Source organism: Trachinotus anak, unplaced genomic scaffold (assembly GCF_046630095.1).
Source record: "Trachinotus anak isolate AG129_WGS33_773 ecotype Australia unplaced genomic scaffold, CSIRO_AGI_Tana_v1 ptg000013l, whole genome shotgun sequence".
NCBI classification, from domain to species: Eukaryota; Metazoa; Chordata; class Actinopteri; order Carangiformes; family Carangidae; genus Trachinotus; species Trachinotus anak.
In genome coordinates, this window is record NW_027273864.1 from 3,466,234 (window position 1) to 3,494,032 (window position 27,799).

Below are 27,799 nucleotides of genomic sequence, written 5' to 3' on the forward strand. Positions count from 1 at the left end.
GTTTCCTCATTCAGATAAGGTTAGCTCACCCTGGGGTTCTCTCTGAAACAGTCTGACTGCTTGATTTTCTGGCCATGTTGGACTTTTATTTAACAATGTTGCCATGAGCTCATCATTGAACTTGGTAACTGCAGTGTTATTGTTACTGATGGGACTGAAACTACAGGAACAAAACCCAAGCTGTAATTCACCAGATCCGTCCTTCAACTGATGTATCATGCCTGGTCGTGAGGCGGCACTCAGCAGCCCGACAGCAGGATGTGGCCAACATCTCTCTGCACACAACGGTAAACACTCATTAAATCCAGCTCCGCCTGCACACACAAACATCTGCCGTTCGTTGTCATGGTGAGTCAGTGGACCTCATCCAGCATTTACCATCGTCATCTCTCAAAGCAGGCACCGTGGCATGCCAGGCCTTTGTGCAGCACGCTTCACGGCTCGCTGTGCCGGCCAACCCTGCTCTGTCTGGTACCAAAACAAGTACACACCTCTTTCTGTAGTGAGAGGGGTGGGGGCTGGGGGCTGCCATGTGATAGGGGCTGAGCTGTGGATCCAGCGCAGAGCCTGCTGTTAGCACACATACAAGACAGCATATGGTTAAATGTTTTGACAAAAGCCCTCTCGTAGCAGAAGCGGGGCTCCCGTCCTTTCCCTGCGGAGGCTTCCCGGCCCAACATCACAGGCCTCAGAAAGCTGCTGTAGAGCCCCTGCCTGAATCTGTACAGGGCATACAGAGGCGATCTTCTGAGTAATCTTTGTTTTATTTCTGTCAGTGCCAGAGTGATAACATCAACCAGGTGTGTGTGAACTGTTTTCTTCTTTGCTCAAAAAACTTTGGTTCAATCAGCAGATCCATGAGGCCGCTAGAAGGAAGTCGGATCATGAGACATCAGCGCTGCTCAGAACCGTAGTTACGCTTCACATCTGGACACCTTAGTGTTGTGACAGGCTGTCAGGAGATGCAGCTGAAAGCTCCTCTCACTGTCTCATTCCAGCTCTTTTACTCAATGGCGTTGAAGCCGATGGTACTGACGTGGTGTCAGAAGTAGTGCCAGCACAACACCGAGCCTCTGGGCTGCGGGCCACTCTAATGAGCTCCCCTGAGTGGTTAGCAGGCTGATGGAGACGGTCCATCCTCTCTCCTCCCCCTCACTCAGCATGCACGGCTCTAATTGGTGGGAGAAGAAAGGGACACTTCAGAATTATAGGAGACAATGTTTTGGTCAAAAGACAGAATTTTTAAAAATCTACTTCTGCCAAATTAAATTGCAAGCTCCTTCACCCTAATCATAATTTCTTGTACAGGCCTGAGAATGACATCGATCACTATGTCCTGAAGCCTAAAGAGAGAGATAGAGAGAGAGACTTGTGCGAGGTATCCGGTGTTATTTTTTGGATGATGTAAGAGTCAGCTGTGACAAATATCTGCTGCTTTTTCACCCAGTTTTGATTGGATTGTTGGCTCTGAATCTCAAGGTGCCGCTCATGTTGCTGAGCTTGGAAGGGCCTGAAAACTGGAATAATGACACCCTCTACTGGTCACTTCCCATCACAACCACAAAACCGGAAAACTGGAGAGGCACCGTTCCCTTCTCGGTTTAAAGTTTGGGCTTGTAGCATTTCTACTCTTTCTTTTTTTTTCTACTCTTTCTTTTTGCTCGCTGGGCAAAGGTTGCAGCTCTATTATGTAATTTCTACATCTGTCCGAGTCTAATTATAAAGCCCTCCAAGCTTTTCTATCAAGGGCCTCGTGTTCAAAGTAATGACTCCAACATCTTACATTTTCAGGTTTCCGATTTTCACTTCTGTTAATTATTCTTTCCATTTCCAAAATTCATTACTTTTTCATTCATGAGATCAGTGTGGTTCCTCCCTCTGCTGGTCACACGTCAGTCAGAGCGCAGGTTTGGTTGCAGGAGTTGGTTTAAAACAATGAAGTCTGAAGTTCAATAAGACAAATAAACTTAAATCTGTGTTAATGCTTTTAACGTCTCTGCACTGGCCGCAGCTCGTGATCACCCAGGAACAGCTTGAGGGAATTTATTCACTTGTGGCGCAAACGTTCACTTGGACTCACGGATGAACTTACTAGAATTTGGTGCTTTTGTTCTAAAATGTACATGTAACTGGAGGACTTAGACGTAGAGGCCCACAGATTCCCACAACTTTCCTCTGGCACTCTGGTGGGGCTGTTTGTGTCCATCTGAACAGCATTAACACCCTCACACGCTGCTTCATGTTGCAGTGTGTGAAGCGGTGCTGCTGATCCCTGCGATGTCACAAGCTGTCCTGCCTTCAGAGGCTTATGGAGAAAAGGTAACAAGCTGCTTTATCCTCATTAGCATCATTACATTATGACGTGCCTCCAGCTATTGTTGTCATTCTCTGTCTCCAGCTCTCCCTCCCTCGGCCTCTGTTGTTTTTCTGCCCTTCCCCGCCTCAGTGGAAACTAGACAGTGTAAACTTTATTGAATGTGCATGAGAGGGATGCAGGCAAGGAGAGACAATGGGGAGGAGGAAATGTCAGCTGCTCTTGAGGAGTTTCCCTCACTGTGTCCATGTGACACTGGAAGTGGTTTAGATGCTGTTGAGGTTGGTGCTTAACCCCAGTCAATCCAGTGAGGCCAGCGGTGGCGGCAGGGCTCAAACCAATGCTGCGAGCCTTCCCTATAAATACATGTTACCAACAGATAGCAGCAGATAACAGCATCAGGCAGCTATTTAGACTCAGTCACACTTTCCTGTTTGGGTGACTATGGAGATTTGCAGATTTGCAAAGACACTTTTTGTAGTAAGTAGGATGGTAATTTTACAGCACTGTGTTTACTGCAGTCATTCTGCCTTGGTACATGTCACATGCACAGCTTTCATCAACTACAAAAAACCTGGTTGACCCAGCTTTTAAAATTAAGGATGTAGTCCACTGATTTTACACGCTACAGTCAACTTACTAGTCATGGGGAGTACTACTACTACTATGACTACTACATTATATATAATACATTGTGTGAAATGTCTACTAGGGGCTTTGTCCAGTCAGGTCTGAGGCCAGTTGACTGCAAATTTCTATGCAGACAAAACAGCAGATCCTGACTCAGCCAAGCATCTAAAAATAAATATATGAATTTATAAATATATAAATAAAATATTTGTAAATAATAAAATAATTCTAATGATAATTTAAAGCACAATATTTCAACTTGCCATTCCTCTAACTGACTGGTCTTTAAAACAAACTTTACTTAAGTTATATATATCCATTCAAATAAAATGTGCTAAACAGTGAATGAAATTTGCCCGGAGCAAACTTCACTCACTGGTGAAGGTCATGAGATGTAGCTGAAAGCCTGGGAAATTTTGAGTAAGTGGACTCAACACTGAGAATTTTTTTTTTTTTTTTTTTTTTGCTATTTCCACAATTAATAACAAGTTTCTAAACTCCTTTTTCTTTTTTTTTTTAAAATTTTTAAAAATCCTGTAAAGGTGTTTTCAGTTTGTTATTTGGTTTTATCTGGAAAGTAAATAATATATAGTAAATTAAAAGCAATAATAATATCTTAATAATTTTAGATATTAGGTATTTAGGTATTCAGGTGAGGTATTATCACTTGTTTGCAGGAAGGGAATCTGAACCCACTGGTAGTTATTTTTGTGTTTGCTGTGGAGGTAAAAGATTTTCAGGCTCTACAATCTAAAAAGCTTTCTAAGAAAGATATTTTTGCAGGACAGAGAGACTGGCAAGGGATAGCTTTAAACCTCAGCAGTGTTTTTATAGCCAAAGCTGAACTTGAGCTAAACGGGGACGCCACCTGTCAGTGGGAGCCATTAGTCGAAAATCCCATTACCAGTAATCCTATAGGCCTGGTGGTTAGAACGCAGCAACTAGTCTCTACCGTCCCCCTCGGTCTCTCTGTTTGTACCTCCTGGCACCACCAACAGTCGTGCTGCCACATCAGTCGACTTGGCGACAGGCCTACGAGTGCCCGGGTTAGAAGGGGGCACGACCCCTGGCAAACTTCCTCCCAGGTGGATAGAGAAGCTCGCTCAGGATATTAATGCCGCTCCATGCCAACTGCAGTTTACAGTCACAACAGTAAGTCTTATCTCCTGAGGTCCTGCTTTTCTTCACAGAAACACTCTGCCAGTTTACTTTCCCTGTACTGTCACATATATGGCTGCATACTCAATCGTCAGCTTGTTTTTCAGAAGGTCTTGACAGTTTGAACAATGCGTCAAACATGGCGTGATCATTTTTAGTTCAGACCTGCATATCTGTGCTGTGCTGCTGTGTTGTAGCAGAGAATCTCGGTCTCTATGAGCCATGTGGACCAAAAGTCACCACTGAATGTGTGGTCAGATTTGTCACTTTCTACTTTCTACTTATTCAGGCAAGTTCATGGCTGATTGTGTTTCGACAAAATGTAACATTTGTTCACTTTAACTTGTGTTGACAGGAAACATGACTAAGAGTACACGGTCATGCTGGGAGCTCTGTGGGGCTGTGATTAAACACAGTGATGTTTTGAGCTAAATGTTAATGTCGGCATGGAGACGTGGTTGTAGTGACAATGTTAACATAATGATGTTTAGCAGATGTAGTATTTTGCACCTAGGATTAACAACAATCACAGCAGAGCCATGTATGATGGGACTGTCACTAGTTTTGCCAGAATTTGGTCAAAAAAGCAAAGTATTGGACAAATTCAAATTTTAGATGCAAAGTTACATCATCACCAAAGCTATTACAATTTATCGTGGCGCATGAATGGCAATCCATCCAATAGTCATGAAGACATCTCATTAAAAACCAAAAAGGTCTTCCTGTTCATGGCGCTAAAGAAAAAGTCAGGGAATCACCAAAGTCTTGGCTTGGTCTCTTTGGCACCAGGAATGTCTGTCGCGATGTATCCAGTGGTTGTTGAAACATTTCAGTCTGGACAAAACTGCCGACTGGTCCAGTGACATTGTTATCCACAGAGCCACATCCATAGTGTGGCTAAAAAGTTTCTTGTAGCACATCACATTTCTCCCGTAAAGTGAGTAAGGTGTTAACAAAAGCATTGTTGTGGCATTGGTACCAAAATTCAGTTAGAAACTTGCAAACATGCTTTTGATCTGTCTCAAACCCCAGCCGAATACTTTCAGTTTTACCATCATCACAGAGAGGACAGATCAGATAAGGCAGTGTTTTATTGTTCTTGGAACAGTTGTTCGGGTCATTTCTGAAGAACCTGAGAGTGTCATTTATTTTACGTGACTTGTCGAACATTTATAAATGCACAGTTATCAAGAAAAGGAATCTGTGTACCTTTGTCTCAATTTCCAAATATCAGAAAATTAAAAATGGGCTTTTTTAAATAATTGTTTTGTCAATTAATTTGAAAAAAAGGATATCAGAGCTTTTTCTGACACAAAATAAAATGTATAGAAAAAAAGGTTGAAATTCATTCTTCTTAATAGGGAACTTCCTATCTAGGGGTTCACACTTCAACATTATGAGCAATAGCTGCATCATTGACAGTTCAGTTATAGCTTGCGTAGGGTATGTCCATAAAGAAGCACAGAATAAGTGCAAGACAACAGTGGTCTGCCAACAATATGTGGAATAATCTGGAATAATACGTTTGGTCAGAATGTCTCGTCTCGTGCAGTGGTTACGTTGTGGTGCTGTTCTCTCTATACAATCACTAGTCTGCAGTGTTTTCACATCACCTGTTGGTATCACCTCAGCTCACTTGGAACCTCAGTGGAGGTGATACCGAAACAAGAACCAGGTACAATCCACAACTTTTACCTGATGGAAAACAAAAAAGGCGAGTAGAGTCGAGCTGAGTCAGTACCATGCAGTGGGAAGGGACCGTGGGTATGTTCTGTCTGTCTCATGATTACTTACAGCCTGTGAAACAGTTGTCACTGTGTGACCTGAGTAATTGCTATCACATATAATTTACAGTAGCGTGGTGGTGCAGCACTGTCGCCTCACAGCAACAAGGTTCTGGTTTTGAACCTTCCGTCCGACCAGGTCCTGTCTGTGTGGAGTTTCCTCCAGGTACTCCAGCGTCCTCCCACAGTCCAAAGACATGCAGGTTAACTTGTGACTGTAAACCACCTGTGGTTGTGAATGTGAGTGTGACTGGTTGTTTGCCTCTTTGTGTCAGCCCTGTGATAGGCAACCTGTCCAGGGTGTACCCCGCCCTCGCCCAGTGTCAGCTGGGATTGGCTCCAGCCCCCTGTGACCCTAAAAGGAGGGATACTGAATGACTGAATTTATAATTCTTCCAAAATAGGAAAACAAGTGATTTACAAGTTATTTCAATGGGAAATGACAGAACAGAAGACATTAAATATTACAGTTCACCTTTTCATAACAAAGATAATTTAAAATCTCCCCAATTTAGCATTTTGTACTAATGAAAATTGGATTTTTCATGTTTGATTCACTATATGAAAAACAGTAATAAGAAAACAACACAAAATTAAATTATTTTTCAAGAACAAAATTGAATGGAAAATGGCTCTATTTGTGTTTTTAAGACATTGTTAGAAACCTTGCTAATTTCAAAAAGCATCATTTTTCATTTTCAAGAATTTTGTTTCAGAACAGGAAATCGACTGAGACAACAGTACATGGATTAAAAGGCCTGCGATTCTTGATGTGAATCATAATTTTGCCAGTTTTGGACAATTTTTTTTCTGTAGACAAACTTCTTAAACAGCTGCTTATATTTAGACAGCACTTAGCACTTTATAAGTCTGGCTTCTTTCAGATTGTATAAAAAAAACATCTTTTTATTCCCGGTGTTTTAAGTAATTTGGTACTGAAACTCAACTATTGTATCTAAAAACCATCATCATTTCCACCATTTGTGTGGAAGTCTGTATGTCTCTCAGGTTACTCAGTAATCTTGTGTCATTGTGTTATTTGCTGATGGGGCCTTTCAGGGAGAGAGAAGCAGAAAGTGAACCTTTTCTCAGAAGCATGATTGATTTTTGTCTGCGCTGCTGCTTGTTTGTCATAGTCATAATTTACCCTCCTTTTTTATTTTCCATTTCACTGCCAGAGAAGTCTTCACATTATCCCTGCAATCAAACTCAGAGCAGCTCATCTCATTAATTACCGCACCTTCTCCCGGGGAGGAAGAAGCCAGTCGGTGAAATGACTGAATTAAAAACCTGCTCTTTCTCAGTGTCCATGTGTGTGTGTGTGTGTCTCTCTGTGAGGGACAAGCCGCAGAGACAAACCTTGACCTTGCAGCAGTGCCAGTAAGAGGCGAGGACTCGCCAGGCTGCATCAGGCTGGACGCACAACTCCGATGAGAGGCAGGGGGGTTGGAGCGGGAGAGAGAGAGAGAGAGAGAGAGAGAGAGAGAGAGAGAGAGAGAGAGAGAGAGACAGAGTGAAGGGGAGGGGCCGAGAGAGTCATGTGGAGAGTGACGGGGGGGGGGGGGGGGGGGGGGGGGGGGGTAGAGAGAGGCTCAAAGCACAGGAGGCAGATAGAGAGGGTGGAGAGGGCCCGAGCCGTCTCTGTGAAGCTGGAGGTGAATGTGTAAGGATGGTCCCTCGCTTTCATCCTGCCAGTGTGGACTGTGTGGACTGCTGCTCTCTCTCTGCTGGTAGGACTGCTGCTGCTTTCACGTCTCGTGTCTCTGTTGTTGTATTTTCACTTCTCTAATGTCACCTACCTCCGCGTTGTGCTCTGCTCCGTTAGAAGTGTGTGTCCTGTGTGTGAGGGGAGATAGAAGAGAGGGGTGCTGTAGGCTGCATACTCTGTTTACACCCTCTGCCGGGGCAGGTGTCTGGCAGAGAAGACCGCAGCAGCTGCACTGGCATGCCCAAAACCACCAGCCTCCACCCCCCACCCACCCCCAACCCCAGCCATTCCCTCCTCCCATCTTCCCATAGTCTGATGTCATGGCAGCTGATGTTTGCGCTGGAGGACACCCACAGCTCGCTGCAAACTGGGGCTGAAGGGACGTTTCAACTTCTCAGACAGTGCCTGACTGTTGTTGTTGTTGTCCTTACTCTCTCTCTCTCCTCCCCACCTCCTTCCCCATGCCTCCCTCTCTCCTCTCCTATCATGCAGAGGCTGTTGTGTCCTCCAAGCAGCTTTACAGACCGGGGGGGGGGGGGGGCATTGATTGTTGTGTTTTTTTTGTTGTCCTTTTTTTTCTGCATCCTGGTTCCTTGTGCTCTTTTGCTGAGCACAGCTGCGGTCATGGGATGAATCCCTATTGATCGTTTAAACAGACCCAGGAATAGTTCATTACATCAGGCTGCTCTCTGCTGACCTAGACAACATTTCAACTTTCAAAGTGAATGTGCTCCTGTGCCTGTACTCCCCATTACTGCAAATTAGATGGAGTGTCAGCCTCATGCAGGCACTCCTCAGCCTTACCATATTTCTCCTCATCTCGCATATCTTAATACATTTTAATAGGTTTTAGCAAAGTACACATTAATTCATCAATAATGAGTTTGGGGCTCTGGCCCATGGCGCAGGATTACGTGTGACTTGTGTGATCTTGGTGGATATAATTCCATCTCTGAGGCCAGATCTGCTTTTTCGGTCCTTGGTTTATATCCTCGGGGGCAGGATTTTCAGGTTGGGTAGATTATGCAGCATTAAGCTGCTTGGTATCAGATAATTCTACAATGATGAAATCCTCTGTGGTTATGAATTAAAACAGGCTGAGCTGTGCTGTTGTTGTTTTATGCTCATGAAAATCTATGTGTAGTGCAGTGAATTTACATGTTTAATGATTTTAGATTCTGTGGATCTCAGCTGTCAGGACAGAGAGAATTTGCTTTCTTGTCCAACATGTACGAAAACATTTCCTGCCTGCTTTGAATCTGCCACCCGGCCGTTTTTGGGAAAACAAAACTGATGATGCAAGTGTTCGGAGAGGATAACACATCCAAATCTGTGCTGGAGGAGCCTTTTCCACCAGTGAAGTGCACTGAGGCATTTAGCCTGTTTTAATGCAAAATACATCAGCACGTGTTAAATAAATCATGGGCCCATCAGAGGAGTTTTCAGGAGTATTCAGAGCAGTCGAGAGGCAGCCAGGAAGCTGTGACAAGCGTCTGATGAGTCATCTCGCGTTGCATTTCATAGGTTTTAGGAAGGGCCCGTACAGAAGCTCGCTTTGCTGGCCTGTCATTCATTATCACACCCAGGAAACTCCTCCGCAGGATAATGAGTGTGACTGGAGTTTGCTCAGGTTGAACAGAATTCAAATCTTTGACACTGAGTCATGGAAGCTGCAGTACGACATTTTTTTTTTTTTTTTTTTAAATCTTCTAAATCTGAGTCGTGCTCTTTGTGTTTGAAGAAGTTAATGTGATGTGGCTCATTTGACACAGAGAATAAACAATTAGACTGTTGAGTGATGCCTTATTCCACATGTGCTCAGCCTAGGTGGATAATCCAGATACCAGATTTTCTTGAGGAACTCACTGAATATGAACATCGGTCCAGGCTCGGTTTTGTAAACAAGATGAAACTGCAGACAGCGCCCCCACCTGAACAACCACACAGGTCTTTGTTTAATCCCTCTGATACAACCCATAGCAGTGTCTCCTGAATTAGCGTCTCTACAGTGGCAGGTGTACCAGACCTTCGTTGTAGTAGTTACGATAATAACCACATGGACTGTACAGAGAACAGCCTACCTACCTTCGTCACCATGGTTACTATAATAATGGTCATGGCTTGGTGAGGTTTAGGAGAAGATTTGGATTAAAATAAGTACTTCCTCAACATTAGATGATCTTTGTTGTCATGGTTACACCAATAACAATGTGGATAACTTTGTTGAGTGGTCATGGATAATAGAAACAACATAAACTGCTGCTTTCACATGGGAATTGAACATCACTCTCCTGTGTCATATTCCTATGTTTTGTTGACCCATCCATCCACCCCAACCTCCTCCTGACATGGACTTTGTCGCTCTATAAACTATGTCACCACACTTTTCCCTTTGCCCCTGTTATAATTATTACGGCAGCTAGATGTAAATAATATACAATAAAACGTAGCTATAGGTGATAATAACCTGCTGCGCAAACGACATGTGGGCTCGTTTTTTTGCAGGACAGTTTCTCAAGATCTTACATCTTACATTTGTTTTCTATAAATTAAAGAAGCATAACATTGTTAGTGTCCATTCTCAAAATATTGTACGAATATCCTTTTTTAAAAAGGTGGTGCTGGAAGCTTGTCATGGCCACAATTTGATCATGGTTAGTTTTGTTGTTGGCAAAATGGCATTGCTCACATTACACATTGCCCACGTGCATTTGGCTGGTGCGACACCAGCCAGTACCAATCGAAATATGTAGCACCGGGTATCGTGAAGTACTGAAAGTTGCTGTGATTGTCTGGCCGCACTGGTTATCTTACTTACTTATCCTGCCCTTAAAATAAAAGATTTTGCCAATTTTAGACTGTGACATAATGTCCACAGGCTGCATCGTAGAAGCTGCTTCAGTCCCTCAGTGTAGATACGGGATGCATCCAGTCCATACAGTGTAATTACATGTGTGAAATAGAAGTTAATAGATTGTTTGGGTTGCGATCAGATGTGTCCATCAGATGCAAGTGAGACAGATGACTGAAGAACACAGCTGCTCCTGGTTGCCATATGACTGTGTAATACTAATAATAAAATTGCACATCTGCTTGTGTCATCTGACAACCACAGACTGTAAATGAAGATGGACATATCCTCCGTGCTGTCACTCTAGGTTTCTGAAGAGCGTTTTTGATGCTCAGAGTGGGCTGCTCCACCGTTGTCATCTTGGCAGTGACTGACTCCGCCTACCTCCTGGCTAATCCAAAAATGAGAGGTGGGGCATGTGTGGAGCTGAGACTTTGGTTCATGCTGGTTTGTGGCAAGCATACGCTCACTCACCTGTCAGTCAAAGCGGCCACGCCTTCAATTATACATTCAACAACTATAGCTACTTTTTTTTATAAAACTGACTTTATAGAAATACAGTTTTTATTTAAATGAAATAAAATTACTTTTTAAATAAATTAAATTACTTAAATGTGATTATGAAAATGTTTGTTTTTGTATGTTTATGTGTATTTTTTTGCTGTCACTGGCAACATCAATTTTCAGATGAAGCCCAGCCATACACTTAATATGGTAGCTTCCTGTGTGTCCATCAAAGGTTAGCACTGTCACAGTCTTACCTTACAGTGTAAGGTAAGGAGACCCTGGTCATCATGGTTACAATAATAAACAGATTATAGAACGTCGAGGATAAAAGTAGCAATGATGATCATCGGTTTGAACCAGAAATGATCAGCTCCCATGTCAAGGACCATAGTTTTGTTGAGCCATCTACCCACCCCGAACTCCTCCTGACATGGACTTTGTCGCTCTTTATAGAACATCACCTGACTCCCTCCTTTGCTCCCTTCAGAATCACAATAGATGCCAGAGGTCGCCTGACAATAAAAACAATAAAACGTCTCTATGGGTCGTAATAAGCTGCTGGCACAGACGACCTATAGGGTGTTTGTTTTAATGGGAGGACAGACTCACTCTTTTCAATACCTTAACTAAGTGGAAGTCGGTTTTTTGCACCCAACCAAAAAAAGTGGGCAAAACCATAAAATCCTCCTGAGCTGTAATTATATGTGAATGTGATTATTTAGCCACTATAGGACAGCTGTCCTCTGTACACACACAGCTCTCTGACTCTCAGATGCCCAATGATAAGATGCGTGGTTCAGCCAGTGTGCAATGCGGATTACAGGCTGTTTATGCATGCCTGGCATTGGCCCACTGGGTCTCTGGGATTGGTGTCAACAGGTTGCTATAAGGCCCACTAACATGTGGCAGGGAAAAGCTGCGGGGGATTATTCTGCTGGTGCTCGCTCTGTCTCTTCCACTTATTACCACAATTACTGTCAGTACACATCACGCTCTGGATATGATGTACATTGTGAACGATAGCGTGTCAGAGTGTTTTAGTTTCACTATTACAGCAAGGCAGTAGTTAGTCATGAGATGTAGCTGCTACAAGTCAAAGCAAAGACAGTGCACAAGAGAATATTCTACATGTTGTTGCAGGCTTTGGCTGAAGACCAGGCTGGAATGAAATCAAGCTTTTACTGTAATTGTGGGGCAAGTTAACAGAGAAATCACATTCCAGTCACCAGTTCCATGTGTAATTGGAGTTTGTAAGGAGTGTCAGCCTTATCTCCTCATGAGGAAGATTATTTTAACCACAGAGTGAGAGAACTCGCAGGCTTGTGGCTGATGCTCTTAGCTAGCTTGTTCGCTCTCACTGTAGTGTGGCCAGTGTAGGCAGATCTGTGCTACTCCTGAGAGAAATGAAAAGTCTCTCCTGAAAAAATGTATGAACATACGTAGACATTTTTTCATATGTACTATGTGTGTACTACTTGTGCGTACTGCATGTGTATCAAAATATGAAAACGTATTACAAACATCAAGCACAAAAACATTAATGACTGTTTAGCGAATGGGCATCTTCAAATTGGATGCTTTTAAATAAAGTGTTTTTCTGCTCATAAACTGAATGGAGCTTTCACAGTGGGGATACTTTTCCTGTAGTCTTGCCAAGGAAAACGCAGACTTGAGTTTGTGCTTTGGAAAAGCTCACTCACATGAAGCTTGGTGTGGTGCATAAAATGTTCTGTCTGTGTTTCAGGGCCAACCTTTCAATGAACCGGTGCTGGGGTTGCATTAAGGCGCTGACCCTAAATTGCAACTAGCTTGAGTTTGGCTGTTGACCTACGTTGCAGGTCATCTCTAACCCCACACTTCTCTGTCATTTCACTACTGACATCTTTAAAAGACGTAAACAGGCAAAGGAAAAAAACCTTTTCCCTCACCATGAGTCAGGTTATACAGTAATTTCTCATCATTAGACAGTGACCTATCACTTGTGCCAGGTGTCTCCCATGATGTAGCCAAAAGTAACCTACCAGAGGTGTACAGCACATGGTATTCGAATCAATTTGTGTGTTTTTCCACTTGCAGTACAGCCCTGTGTTTGTAGCCCCAGTGGCCCATGATGATTGTGGTTTAGCTGCTTGCTTTTCCGTATGTTCTCACCAAAGGAAAACCAACAAGGCGGGACGCACCTTAGGACTGGAGTTGTTTGGGTTTCATCAGGAGCAAAGAACTGCTCATTTCCCCTCATTCTTGTTATTTCATAACCAGATGAGAATCTGATTTAGTTCCTCCAGCAGACTGGGCTCAGAGTGTTTTATCCTGTCCACTCCAGATGGGTAGGTTTACTACACTGGACCCTGCCCAGGTTGCAACTGCAGAGAACAACAATAAATGAACTTGAACAGAGAAATTGTATGAATCGCCATCCAAGTGGCGCGAAAGCATCTTGAAAAAGTGTGAGAAATATTTGCAAGCTCTGTTTGCTACAAGACTCAGTTTCATTGGTTTCCCCAAAGTTGAATCCCGTTTGGAGATGAAAAATCAGGTCAATTCAGGTTGATTGTTTAAACAGTTTATGGCCTAAAATTCCCACAAGAATATTTTTCTGAATATCACAGCAGTAAACTGCAGCAACAACACGGATTTCCTTTTGAAGATGTAGTTATTTCAATTCTAATCTTTCAGAGACGGTACTTTTTTACTAAATTGCAGGCTTCAATGTAGATATTTGAGAGTTATTTATTGTAGCGATGGCAGCGGTCTACAGAAATGCAAAGTATAGCATAGACCAGAGAAAAAGCAAAGATACTGTGTGTGAAAGGGACAGGTGCATGCTGGTATTCTAAAACAACAGGGAATTAGTTTTTGGTACAAGGTCCTTTAAAACCAATAGAGCCCAGCTGCTGCTGCTGATTTTTGTGGCAAAAATCGCACTGTTTCTTCCACACTAATAGTTTTAGTTTTAAATTGCACAACTTTTTTTAAGTATATGCCTGTTTTTGAGTTTTTGAGCCCCTAATACTGAGACTTTTGGAGACGCTGCTGCCCAATTTTAGTTAGAAAACTCTGTCGTCTGTAGTCCAGACAAGCAGAAACTGAGACTGTGGAAATAATGACACAGACACCCACGCTCACTTCCTGACGCTCACCTACTTCCTGTTTACACCGGCATGGGCATGCCCAGTGCACATTATTTATCATGTGATTTTCATTTTCAGATGAACAGAGAATATTTCTGATAAGGAGCTTGTCTGGATAGAGAGTGTTCTCGTTTTCAAACCAGAATCTATAGTGTGGACTTAGCCTCAGTGTTGGGCTAGCATTTCCAACACTTGTCACAAGAACTCCTCCATGGTGAACACAAACATTTTATTCAACTTAAAATTGTCTTTGCTATAATTGTTTTCAAGAAATGATGTCATGAATCCCTCAGTTCATACATGCATGACAAATTTCAGTGGCTTCAGTTCATTTCCACTCCAGTCTGGTCATAATGTCTTTCCATGGAAAGGAGGCATCACATGTAACCTCAGGGAAGGGAAGGTATATATATGCAGTAGGGAGGAGTGCTCATACCTGGCAATTACCTTAACACTGGCAGGCCCTGTCAGGCCATTGAGGTGGCAGATAGTCAAACACCACATTCATCGCCTCAGGAGACAAGAACTCCTGCAGTTCTCCTGTAGAAAAACATTATTGTCTTAGGAGAACTCTTGCCTTTGGAGTGTGACTGAGACACCAACTGGGTTCTTCAAAAAAACAGCCAGGGGTACAGTAGTTGTCAGAGCTTCTCAGGTCTCGCTTCCCTTCACTCTACCTACTGCTGTCAAACTACGTCCCACTGAGTCCCACGTGTGGGACTCACCGCAGTAAAAAGCTGTTGACAAAAAGTTGAAGTGGAGGCCGTCAACAGTAAATTCTGGAAAATGATGACCAGGATGGAGAATGAAAATGTTCCTTCCTGTTCCTTTGATATATTGCACTGTTCACCTTCTCATCCGTAAAAAAACAATTATTCATCCCACCTCCTCATGACATCCATATGTTTTTTTTTTTTGTTTTTTTTTTTTATCTTAAGGAAATAACTTCTGCTGACTGTCCAAATCATATTTCACTGGATTTGAAAGTTGCTGAGATTTTAGTATTCTTCCTAAACATAAATAAAACAGACACTGTCAACCGTGCTGAGGCTCTATAGGACAGATCCTTCAGGGTTACCCACCACACTGACACTGATAAGACATACTGTACATATTGTGTCATCCATTTCATAATCACAAGAGTCATGAGTCAGGCAAATGAAGCATAATCATTTATCTTCCTTTTCTTGGAAAAGCAGCAGTCAACACCACACACCCTGTAACATGAGAGAATTTACTATTCTTCCAGAGTTATGTTTCTTTGGTGCCACACCACCATGACTTGCATGTTTGAACAACACCCTCCTTATCTGCCCAGATTTGTCATGTTTTGGAGTTTTAATAGAGGCGGCTCTTCAGAGAGCCCCTTGACAGGGGTGCAACAAGCTGACGCATATTGCCTACACAGTGGGCTGTGGAGCAGGGGGCTCCTCCGTCTGAAGATGTGTACAGGAAGTGTGGGTTCAGAAGGTTGGCGGAGGTCACATCTGAAGAGGAAGGGTTCAAGAGGAGGAAACACATCTCTGGGGACAAGAAAAGTCAACGAGAGGTCTCCTCATCACAAGGTCGAAGTGCTAAAGATATATTAACCTACACAGTAAGCATTTTAGTGGCTCCTGCTTGGCCCCTGCATGGCCTAGATAAATAGAGTAGATACCTCTTAAATGTAGTAGAACCTAATCTTCAGCACCCGCTGAGCGGTATACTGTTAGCATACTGATAGCAAACTGATAGCCTGTCTTAAATTTTTGAACAGGTTAAAAGAACTAACATTTCAGTCTCAGTTACTCTGACTGCCAGTGTATATATAAGTATGCATGAACTGTACTAGGGCCCGGTTTGTGTGGCTTCTGAAGACTAATATTGGCAGTTTTGCCAGATGGGACTCACAATTAGTCTAATTACAAATACTGTACAGACCTACAGGACAGCATACACTTAGCTCGGAAAGGCAAATGTGGTGTTTACTGGCTTATTAACAAATTGGTGACGCAGAGCACAATTTAAGGCAGCCATTTGTAAGCCTAATGCAAATTTATGTGAAGTAAATTATGGAGGTTGACTTTTAACATATGGTAAAGAACTCTCTTTGAAATATAATGGAATACACTCCATTGAGGCAGTGAATGGGAGTCAGCTGATCAGGCTACAGCATTATTTTTATGAGTCTGTAGATTGTGTCTTGTAAGCTCTTTACTGATACTGCATCAGGACAGTCGTAGAGGGCATGGTGATACTCAACAGTAAGAATGATAGTTTCCTCTTCTCTCAGGTTCAATTTTTTTTTTACCATTTAGAAGTCTAACACCTCCAAATGCTGTTAGCGATCACATTTGACATTCTAATTTTTACATTTCTATCGCAAACACACTAGTTCTCTGTGTTGAGCTGATTGATATAAGTCAAATATTTACTGTTCTTTTACTCCTGAGAAAAATATCTTTCTTTGCTAGCTGGTCACTAACTTTGTCTGTCTGTCTATAAGTTTCTTGTGTAGGGTAAGAAACCTATAGCCAGCTTCTCAGAGCTTTTTTTCACTGAACATAGCTCCTTGTTGTTGCTGGAAATTATGTTGGTGAAAGTGGTGGAAATGAGCTATACTGTAAATATGCTGTAAAATTAACCAAAAGGATTAGCTAAAAGTGGTTGAAAATCTCCCTTTAGCTAAGAGGAGCTGCAGTTGGGTTATAATTTTCTGTTGGTTTGTCACTGTAAGTTACACTCTTTAAATTACACATACTGTAGTCATTTAATTGAGTAATATTAAAGAATATGACATTTTTAACAGTTATTAATAAAAATGGATTAAAGGAGCTTTAAGTAATATAAGGGACTGTGCTCTCCTATAGCAAAGATCATGCTGATAACACTGAACTACTTTCCTATTTCATTAAAGGTCCCATATTTGACACTATTCCTGTGTTTTATGTGAAGTGTTTATATTCACAAGATGATATATTTGTGGTTTTAAGAACCAAAAATCATCTCAGTGTAGTTTAGCATCTCCTCTCTCAGGCTTCTCTTTGGAGCTCTAGTAACAACAAGTCTGAGGCTCTGGGTCTCTCCTCTGATTGGCTGACTGTTTTCTGAGTGATCAAATTAAAATATATAGAGAAACCAAATTCTGCAAGGTTGGATGGTTGGTCCAGGTGGGCTGGCCTTCAGGCATACCTGAGAGTGGTGACTGCTTTTCTGTGACATCACAAAGTTGCAGAAGTCCTGACTCCTCCGTTTTAAGGGTCAGTTTCTGAATACAGGCTGTGTGCATTTCTCTGTGTACTGAAGCTTTGATACTTTCACAGTATTAAGACAGAACCTAGACCTGCTTTATAATCAAATAAGAAATGGACATCTACCTTTATACAATATGGGACCTTTAAGTTTACCCAGGTTGTCTACTCACAGGAAGAGAAGGGAACACTGGGTATCATGTGCTGGTTATGGTATGATTTCCAGTGAGAAAAAAAAAAGAGGACCTATTCTGTGTCAGATGAGTGAGTCAATCTGACGTGACAACTGTAAGAGATAATTATAGAAGAAAACACAGCATAGAGTTTCAGTTTTAGGAGGGTGTCATTGGAGGCCAAAAATAATCCCCAATCAGCCAGGGTAATCAAGTGTGTCACACCAGGCTGCCACTCCCTTTCCCTGACAGGCAGGCACACACAGCCAGCACAACGCCATCACACAACCTTTCTTCCATTTCAGCCTCACAGCTCTCCTTGGCAGAGGTGAACACGCCAGCAGGAGGGCAGGGGGACATGCAGGAAAGAGAAAGGCAGCCTTTATTGCAGATGCCAACATCAACAGTGCCCAGAGCCGGTGTGTAGACAGAGGTGCTGCCTGTCCTTCAATAGCCTCAGTGTGTGTAACAACACCACAGAAAGAGGGACGGGACAGGAGCTGGCAGGGGAGAGACAGGCAGGGTGGTGCCTACTAGCCACAATAACCAGAGCTAGATCCACGTTCCACTGGAAATCCATCAGTGTGAAGGAGAGGAGTCCTGCTGTTATCACCTGTATGGACATTTTTCTGGAGATTTAACTTAACTGCTCCTGTCAGGCTATACAAGGTCAAGACAGGCCTGGAGTCAGCTCTCCTTTATTTCAGCCTTATCTGTACAACAAAGGTAGGTTTATGTCTGTCTTCCTCGCAGCAATCTCTCTGTGGCTTGATTTGTTTGTAACTCCTGGCATTTCTGACAATCCTTCACTTCTTCAGTTTGCTGCTGGTGTAGGCCACATGTGCGTCTGTGCTCCACAGAGAAACTATTTTCCTCATGGTGTAATACAGGATGACATTTAATTTTCTTTGTTAGTCTAACACCTTGCTTTTTGTCATTTCTTTTCCTGTCCTGACATTTTGGGGACTATGCTCTTAGGCCTGAGCCAGATGAGTTTGGCTCTTCCCTTGTGATAGATAATAGATGCCCCCCACCTTCAGTTTTCAGTCCTGTGCCTCGCAGCAGATGATGTACAGCTGCTCCTCCTGAGCTCCCAATTCCTTTCCCTCCTCTGGATTAAACGTCCTTGAAAACAGCAACGGGGGGCAGCAGGCGGATCTATAGTCTGTCATGACCGCTCAGCAAGGATCTCAGACTGAATAATTTTGCCCTGATGGTCCAGCTCAGAGTGGACAGCAGAGGGTACTGTCCATCAGTCACTTTGGCAGCAGCACAGCCAGTGATGACCAATGGCTGGCAGATAAGGGAGGAGGGAGGGAGGACCTGTGAGGGTTATGCAGATAATTCTTCGTCTATTTCTCCCTTTTCCTTGTTCACCACTGGCCTGGTTAGTCCAACATAGAGTTGGCAGGTTGTTGGTGATGGAGGAGGTGGACTCACACCACCCAAGGAGTCCACCTCAGGACACCTTTTCATGTAGTGTTGTCATGATAAGTGGAATTTAGGAACCATGTCAGGACCTTTGTGAAAGATTGAATTCAGGATGAAGTTGTGCATATGTTTGTGTTTAATGGTTTCACCTCATTAGTTTTCCAATCTGAAATTTAACTTCACCTCTAGAGGGTGTAAATGTGCAGACTGTAACAGCTACATGATGAAGAAACTAGAGGGAATAGAAGGACACAGTTCCTGCAGAAGTGTGTGGAACATTCAGGCGAGTGAAAACTTGGCAGCATCAAACTTCTCCACTCTACCTGGAATTAAACCCCATTTCATACAACCAGTTTGATGCACCTGGTGCCAAGAAAAAAACAATTTAATATGCAGAGCTGATGACAGACCAAAGACAGACGCTCAAACAACATATCGAGTCAGACCCGAGGTATTTGTGTAGCTGTTAACTGCAGCTCCACAACCTTGGAGCCTCAATAAAAGAAATAAAAAAATCCCATTAAAACCTCAAACCACTTTTATAAACTCATGCAAATGTGCAAAGTTGCACATTTTCTGCCCAACGACCTTCACTAATGCAAGTAACCACTAACCTCAGCATCTCAGTGCCTATGCTCGGGTGTCAGGCAAAAACATGGGAGCAATTACACCAAGCCTCTTTGATTGTGATCTTGCAAACTCAAAACAATTTAAATTTGAGTGTTCGCTCCATTAATGTGGCTCATATGGGCAAAATCAAGCGGCACGAAGTGACCACAATGAGCCAGCTGTGAAAATTCAACCATCCCTCTTCCTTGAAAACTACTAGACTATAAGGTTTTATTGGCATTAAGAGATGTTGTAATTTGATACACAGCAGCTTCTTGTGCAGGGAGAGTTCAGTGGAATAAAAGGACAGGAAAGGACAAACAGTATGGACAAAACCTGCAAAACCTGGTGCAAAAAACATTGCTCTTTGAGTTTAACTTCCCTCGTCTTTTGCATTCACCCCTATGTTTCCATGTTTTGTCTTCACCTTCACACATAGCCGGTGTCCAGCCATTCTCAGACACAGTCTGAGCACGCTCAGCTGGGCTGCTCTTCCTGGAATAGCAAAGTGTTTGTGAATACTGATGAAGCAGCTCATCCAGACGCACCTCAGGTCTACGTCACTGCAAGGCTCTCATCTGTTTTCAGGGCAAACTAAACATGTCAGGATCTGTTGTGTCTCCTGTGTGAGGGAAAGGCATGTCGCGCGTGTCCATGACAGGTGATGAGTTCTTTGAGAATGCGTCTGCTTCACTGCTTGTTATCTAGTATCTTGGCATTCTGAAATCTGATTGCTGGGGAGTTTTCTATGGACAGAATCTCAGTTAGTTGAACTTCCTGTGCCAGCTGATGATGCGGTGTCACACTTCCTGTCTGGAATCATCAGATAGCATCTGGGTTCACTGGGATTGTCTGCACAGCATTCAGACCTGGCAATAACAAACACTGACGATAGGAATTGATGATAAAAATTCTCTGCTGTGGAACACAAATGCAGAAAGTAAAAACAAATGTGATTGTAGGGATTTACTAAATGCCTGGTTATGACACAGATTTATTGTTGAATCAGAGGTAGATGTGTACCTTATTTTGTCTGGCTGAGATTAAATCTGCTTGGATTACTCCAACCATAAATCCTGTTTATCATGACTTGGGTCTTAGTTTAGTCATTTTAGTCATTTAGCCACCATTCCTCTCAGTAATAATAACACCGGAGTCAACATGTTAATTGCTGAGATCTGGGAAAGTAGCAACATTTCCAAAAAGAAGTAAGATGGTTAGACAAGTTTGAGCGGGCAATTTTAGTGACTGGAAAACTCAGGGTACTGTATATATGTACTAGCCAGCAGCTGGTTAGCATGAAGACTCGAAACAGCTAGTTAGCTAGCTAGGGGAAACAGCTAAACTTGATAGCTCTAAAGCTAACATTTCAGGCTAACATGCTAACTTGTTTGTTAAATCTATTCAAAAGCCAAGTTTACAAAGGACAAGTTGTGGTTTTCCTGGGTTAGGGTTAGTGTTATGTGCTGGATTATGTCTTGGCTGGGGGCAGTAATTTACTGGAGTCTCTGCTGGTTGCCTGGCAACCTCACAGCAATGGCAAGACTCTGAGAAGTCACTCAGCCCGGCCAACAAATGGCACCTTTAGAGGCTTTAGAGGTTCATTTGGACGGAGCCAGTCTAGCTGTTTGATGCTGTGGTGCTAAGCTAAGCTAACCATCTCCTGGCTCTGACTACATATTTAACAGACAGATATGAGAATGGTGTTGATCTTACAAGCAATCAAGTGTATTTCCCAACATGTCAAAGTATTCTGTAAAATAGAGACAATTAGGGTAGTGTCCAAATGTCTACCCAGGGATTGTAACTCAGGAGAGACAGTAAGAATAATTATGTTGAGCTGAATTTATGAGTTTTTTGTAACATGATGAATAATTGTCTCCTTACCAACCATAATATAAGTTGGTCAAATTAATTCTATTGGTAGGAATTATTTTTCTACACTGCTGGGAAGCACTGACAAAATGTTTAAGTAGTAGTAGTAAATAATTCCAGGCCTTAGAGAACCAGTCATTTCTGCTGGTTTTCCTGAATATACTCAGTTTATGAAACAGGTATTACATTTTCATTCTGTGTGGTATAACATGGTGTTGGTGAACCCTTCAGAAAGCCTGTACCAAGAGTGGCTGAACTTTGACCAACCTACTTTCTCTGGTATCGTTTTCCTGTGTAAGTAGGGATTATCATGTTGTTTACGGCCTTATCCTCTGACTGCTAGTGTGTCTTGCCCAATCAGACTTTGTTGTAGTGATGTCACCGAGTTGCCAGATTTCAGCTATTACTTTGATGAGTACGATGATTTTAAACCTGATAGAAATGATGTCAGATCTACAAAAATAAGACCCAGGTTGTAATAAACTGGTACTATCTTTTAAACCTTCCTCAGCCTCTGCCTGAGACTGCTCAGTGTTTGCTGCTCACAACAATGCTGTGGGTTAACGGTGCTGGTTCGGCACTAGAGCTTATAGGTGTCTCAGGAACAGGGTGGAGGCGGAGTTACGGTTGGAGGATTAGCAAAGATAAGCTGAATACTGCACGCTGGTCAGAGGGACTACCACAGCAGAGCATAAACATTAGATGGATTCAGTGCCATATGGTCATCAACAAAACATCAACTGTGTTTTCATGTGCCAGCTCTTGACTGTGCAGCTTGTTGACTTTATAAAATGCATATGTATAATGGGTGCACAAGCCCATGAATGCCTCTCTCCTCTACTCTCTCTCTCTCTCTGTCTCTCTCTGGTGGAGAGGCTTGAGGCAGAGATAGCAGGGCCACCACCTCCCTCTGAGGGCCACACGTGGGTGGGATGTGGGATTACAGGGCTGACCTGAACAGCTTTACAGTGTACAGCAGAGACACAGTCAGGCCTGGGCCATGCTCATATGGGGTGGGGGTGAAGCAGTTGGAGCCTGGCCAGAGCACGAGGTCAGTTGCTGTCTAGATCTTGGTTGTAATGTCAAAATGAATTTATTCCCCAGTGTCTGTAAACAGGATATGATGCTTACTCAGAAGATGGTTATAAATGTACAGGCATGTTATTGGTGTTCGCTGCACACAGTCTTCAGATGGTGCAGAGTAATGGAAAACAACATTTATGACTCTATTACCAGCTCTCAATTGTTGTTAAATTGCATGCCTGTTTGTGCACATGTAGTTCTGGCTCCTAATTAAGGTGGAGTGGATTGTAAAAGGAATCAGGTCAAATACAATCTCATATTTCAAGCCACAACAAACACACTCAACCCTGGAAACATAATTGCTGCCTGGATTTAATTCACACACAATGTTTTTTCTTTTTTTTTTCAGTGCTTAAAGTTATTGCACCCTGTATCCTGCATGATTAGGTTCAGCCTACTAAAACACATTTGTTAACATTACAGAATTAGGTGGGTCTCTACATTAAAAAAATAAACATGTGCAAGTCATCTTTCCTTATCCTTAACCAAGTGCTAGAAAAAAACATAACCAGAAGCAGATATTGTAGAGAAAACAAGTGAAATATGCTGTCAGTGAAGATTTAGCAGATACATTAATAGATTAAAAAAATTCCTTATTATGTTAATACAAATTGTAATTTAGGTGGCATTAGATTTCTCTCAAAGCATATATGCTGTTTTAGATTTGTCTAATGTGAATGCAATTTGTGGTACACAGGGCTACCACATTAAGCCAATTTATTTTAGTCACTGTTTTTTATTTTGGATTAATTTATCATTTGAGGTAAAGACTTTTGTGATATCCAACCAAGTCTCAGACATTATGCCACTGGCATTATGACATTATGCCAACTTCCTGTTTAGCAATAAGCCAATGTATGTATTCTGCAAATGCCTCTCTATATATTAGTTAGTGTTGTTTAAGCAGAATTGTAATTTGCATATCGACAGGACATGCACAACTGTGGATTCATAGAAAATGATGCATGTATGTCCTGGATGTAATGCAAAAGACAGATAAAACAATGTGATATAATAAATAAAATGTCCCCATACTTTGTTTGACTGCACTGTGCTCCAGTTACTCTTCTACAGGTGCATTTTTGACAGAGTTCTGTAGCTGCCCCCAGTGGTTAATAGTCTAAGTGTTGATGTTACCACCGGTAACCACAAGACACAAATGTCATGGATAATAACTCTAATCTGTGATAGTCAGCCAACTCATGTGGAATGGACTAATATGTGAATGAAGAATATGTACTAATGTTTGGCATCAAGGCTCTGACCTTGTCTCTCCCTGCAGGGGAGATACTAACATCCCTACTAGGGGAAGGTGGACTCAGGTGGATGCTCGGGTGGGGTTAGAGTATTTAAAATGCTATATGAATAGCAGGGTTGGCTAGATAAATGATTTGGTGCCATGTAACTGCATATTTGTCAGAGCTCCCTGTTCCCTCCGCAGGATGAATCCTTGTGTTTCTAATCAGCGCTGCTGTTGTTTTGGGTTGCAGACCGCAGCATCTGGGGAGGTGGACATGCAGACACATTTGTCTCCAGCTAGCACACTCACACAAACTGGTCAATTTACTTGCCAAGCAGAGCAGAAAATGCAGTGTCTGTCAGTGACTCTATTTTTGTCCCTGCTGAATGAGAGCCAGTCTCATGCAATATGTGAAATTCATCACCGCGGCTGTGGGAGTGGCATGTTGCACCCTGAATGTTGAAGGAGGCCAAAGAGATTAGGACATTGCAGATTCAGGGGGTGTAGGAGGAGAGTAGGGTCTTTGATGGTACTTATACTTAAAGAGCAGATCTATGACACTTCTTGTCTTGCCTGCTGAGGAGCAGGAACTGATGCAGAGGTTAATGCTAGAACAAAGCATCCTGTTGTTTCCACTTTGGAGTCTAGACAGGTGTGACAGGTGTGCCTGAAACACAAGGGCTTTAATAGCCATCTGCGGCAAAGAGACAAAGACTGAAAACTGAAATTGTCACCAACGTTTTAACCATTTTACCTGCATTATGGTCATATTCACAGAGTATACAACTTAAGTATATTTCAGTTATTCCTTTCATGTACACAGTCCAGTCTGGTGCCTTCAGGTGTTTTCATTCTGCACACGCTCCTCAAAGGTCATGAGGGAGCCTGATGTCAAGTGGTGTGTTTGAAAACCTGCAGCATAATTAGCAGTGGTGGAATAATAAGACCTATGTTGAGAGTCTCTGAATTTTAATCTATCAATCTGAAAAACCATAAAAAAGGTTTATACTCTACACCAGTGATTCTCTACAGGGGTGCTTCTACCCAGCAGGTACTTCTGCAGTTAATTGGGGATACAAGGAAAGACTGAAAAAAATTTAAGTTACAATTTGAATAAAAATTCTAAACTCTGATGGAGTCATCTGTAATAGCGTAATACCCTATGTTGGGAGTATGTGAAAGTTGCAAGTGAGGAGAAGTTAAAATAATTTGCTAACAGTAATGGATGAAGAGTTGAAACAGTTCAGTAATAGGTAAATAATTGAAATAAGTATTGGTGTCATTGAAGGGATACTCGAGTTCATCTGACAAAGCCATGGGGGTCCATCAGACAACCTCAGCTCTATACTGTAGTTTCACATTTTAGTGTTGAGTCTTGTGGTCGCCAGGGAATCAAACACTGAACACAAATACGAGACAGATGGAGAAACTGTTGTTAATCGAGAAATAATCCTCCTGAAACCACTAATTGTTGTTTGTACTGTTTGTGCACAGATTAAACAAACCAGATAGGTCTTACGTACTGAGCTTTTGATCACTAATGGTCTCTGTAGGTGTATTTTTGAACCTTTGAACAGAGCTGCTTCCTCGGCTCCAGCTTCGCACTTAACACACAGACATGAAAGTGATGTCAGTCTAACACTCAGCAAAAAAAGTGAAGAAGCATATTTCCCAAAAGGTTGTGTATATAAACTTGGTTTAGTGGCCTGAGGCCATTTGCACGAAAAACCTTAAGTTTTCTACTTAAATATATAACACTTAAGGTTTATTTTCTCCTTAGCTGACGGAGTAACTTAAGGGTGTTGCACAGAAAGGTTTCCTTAGTTGAAAAAGTTAAGTATTTTACAGCAGTGGTAGAGATTTTACAGTAGTCAGATTTTACTGTTTCCATGGAGACTGTTTGCTAGCATTAGCTTGTGATACCAGTAACATTAAAGAACTGCACTGCTCTCTCATCCTCCTGTTGCTTTGAAGGGGAATTCACATTATTCAGCAGATGGTGAGAGAGTTTAACATGGTCAAGTAGAACTGCACACCACTGATCTGTGGACATGAATTACCTTAACTATAACTGACTGGAAAGATCTGTAGCATGAATCTGTAGAGCAACCATTAATAACAAAGGTTCTGGAAGAGCACAGCTGCAGAAAGTGGGGTGATCCAACTCTAGATGGTTGGACAAACCATAAATTGACTACCACTCAAATTTATAATGTAGAATCCATTCCTTTTCCTTAAGGGTGTCTATTGGGTTCTCCCACTATTTGACACTCATGTTGCTATAAGAGTCAGATGTAGTTTTTTTCCTTAGTTTGGTTGCTAAGGTCTTTTGTACATATTTAACTGACTTTAAGTGATTTCTTAAGTATAAGACGAGGGATAAGGATAAAACTTGAAATAACTTAAGTGAACATTTTAAGGAAACCTTAAGGAGAAGACTTGAAGGTGTTTTGTGCAACCATTTTTATTTCAAGGAAACTTTAAGGAAAATCTTAACTTCAGGTGTTTTGTGCAACTGGGTCCAGGTTCTTAACTCTGACATTAATGAGGTAAGAGAAATAATACAATGACTGTAATCTTATTACAGTTAGGTTTTCTGTTGTTACCTGTCATTGTCATTTTGGTGCCACCAACAATGTGACACTGCCCCACTGCAGCTTCACTGTTAACGGGACGATCACAGCTCAATGCGTAAATTTAAAGTTTGTCACACAGCCACGGTTTGTTGATGAGAGTTTCCCCTCCAGTGTTTGGCACAGATTCAGTCTCATCTGTGAGGTAAAAATACCTCACATCTCTCCAAACTACTGTCTGCACAGTCTGGCTCTTCACTGTCGAGATAGAGATGAGAGTGGCAAAAATAACCCGAGGTCTGATCAAAGGCAGCTGCCTCAAACTATCCCTCCCTGCACTCAAACACATGTAAGTGGGTGTTAACTGCTGCAGCTTTATGTTAAGTTCCACAGCCGTGGTTAATGCTAAAGGAGACAGCTATCTTAGATGGTGTTTAAATTAGGGTCTACTTCAGTGTAAACTCAAATTTTATTTAAGACTAAGGAGCAGTTTCATTTTTGCAGCTTCAGGCTATGCAGGATCGAATGTTTTTGGGACTACAGAGCTGCACCTCCAGATTTAAGGATTAGTGAATTTTTATTCACATTTTACAGTTTTTTTTTTATTTATTTGGAATGTTTTACTTTATGCACTTTATATGAACCTTCACCATATGGGAAACATTTTGTTCTTGTTTATTAACATCTGTGACGGCCCATTGGAGCGGCATTCTGCAGCAACTCCCTATTCCATCTCACTTGTTATATACTATAATTAAGATTATTTATATAGGATCATTAAGAATTAGTTTTCTTGAGGCACATATGCACTGTAAATATCTAAGCAGTCAATGTCGTATCTCTACCCAAGCTAAACCCTATTAGCTCCGTCATCATACTGCTTCACGCTGCATGGTTGCCTTGGCCGATAACATCTTCAGTCCACTTGATACACACCCGTTGTTTGGATAATGATGTCATTATGCGGGAATGGATAGGCCCCTCATCACTTGAGTTTTTGGGCTGAGGCAGGGGAATAGGAGTGGGTGGGTGGGTGGGGGGGGGGGGGGGGGGGGGTCACCCTTAACATCAGCACAGAGATGGGAGGAGATGTGAGTCAAACATTCCCTATTAACATGGATGTTTGTTTGAAGGAGAGTTTGACTTGGATCAACTGTCCAGGCAGCTGTTGCTTGTCCTGCAGTGTGTGTTACAGGACCGTGGCAGTGATAGCATCGTCTTGGGCGCTCTGAAAGACTTTGATCGGCAGCTGTAAAGTGGAGACTGTGTATGTCTCCTATATGAAACTGAGGGTTGACATCTGAAGACAGTTGTGCGGATGTAAAGCTCACATTACTGCGGCCATACCTCCTCAGTCACCGCAGCTAAAATGGTATATCCAGGGGTTTCCCCAGGTTTCATCCTTGCCTCTTGCTATTAATAAAGCCACCAGAGCTCCCTCTCTCTCTCTCTCTCCCCCTCTCTCTCTCTCACTCTCCCATTTTTGCTTCTTACTTGTTGCC

General features: G+C 42.3%; 1 protein-coding gene across 5 annotated transcripts in view; it reads left to right on the plus strand.

The window, feature by feature from the left end:
• Positions 1–27,799, plus strand: part of iqsec1b (IQ motif and Sec7 domain ArfGEF 1b) — a 202,997-nt gene that overhangs the window by 145,067 nt on the left and 30,131 nt on the right. The window contains exon 1 of one of the 5 annotated variants that reach the window (XM_071495642.1): positions 7,476–7,616. The exons of the other annotated variants lie outside the window; for them this stretch is intronic. Within the exon in view, the coding sequence (XP_071351743.1) occupies positions 7,546–7,616 (71 nt within the window). The 5' untranslated portion in view covers positions 7,476–7,545. Of the gene's footprint in view, positions 1–7,475; positions 7,617–27,799 lie in introns of those variants that run through there. 5 annotated transcript variants of the gene reach the window in all.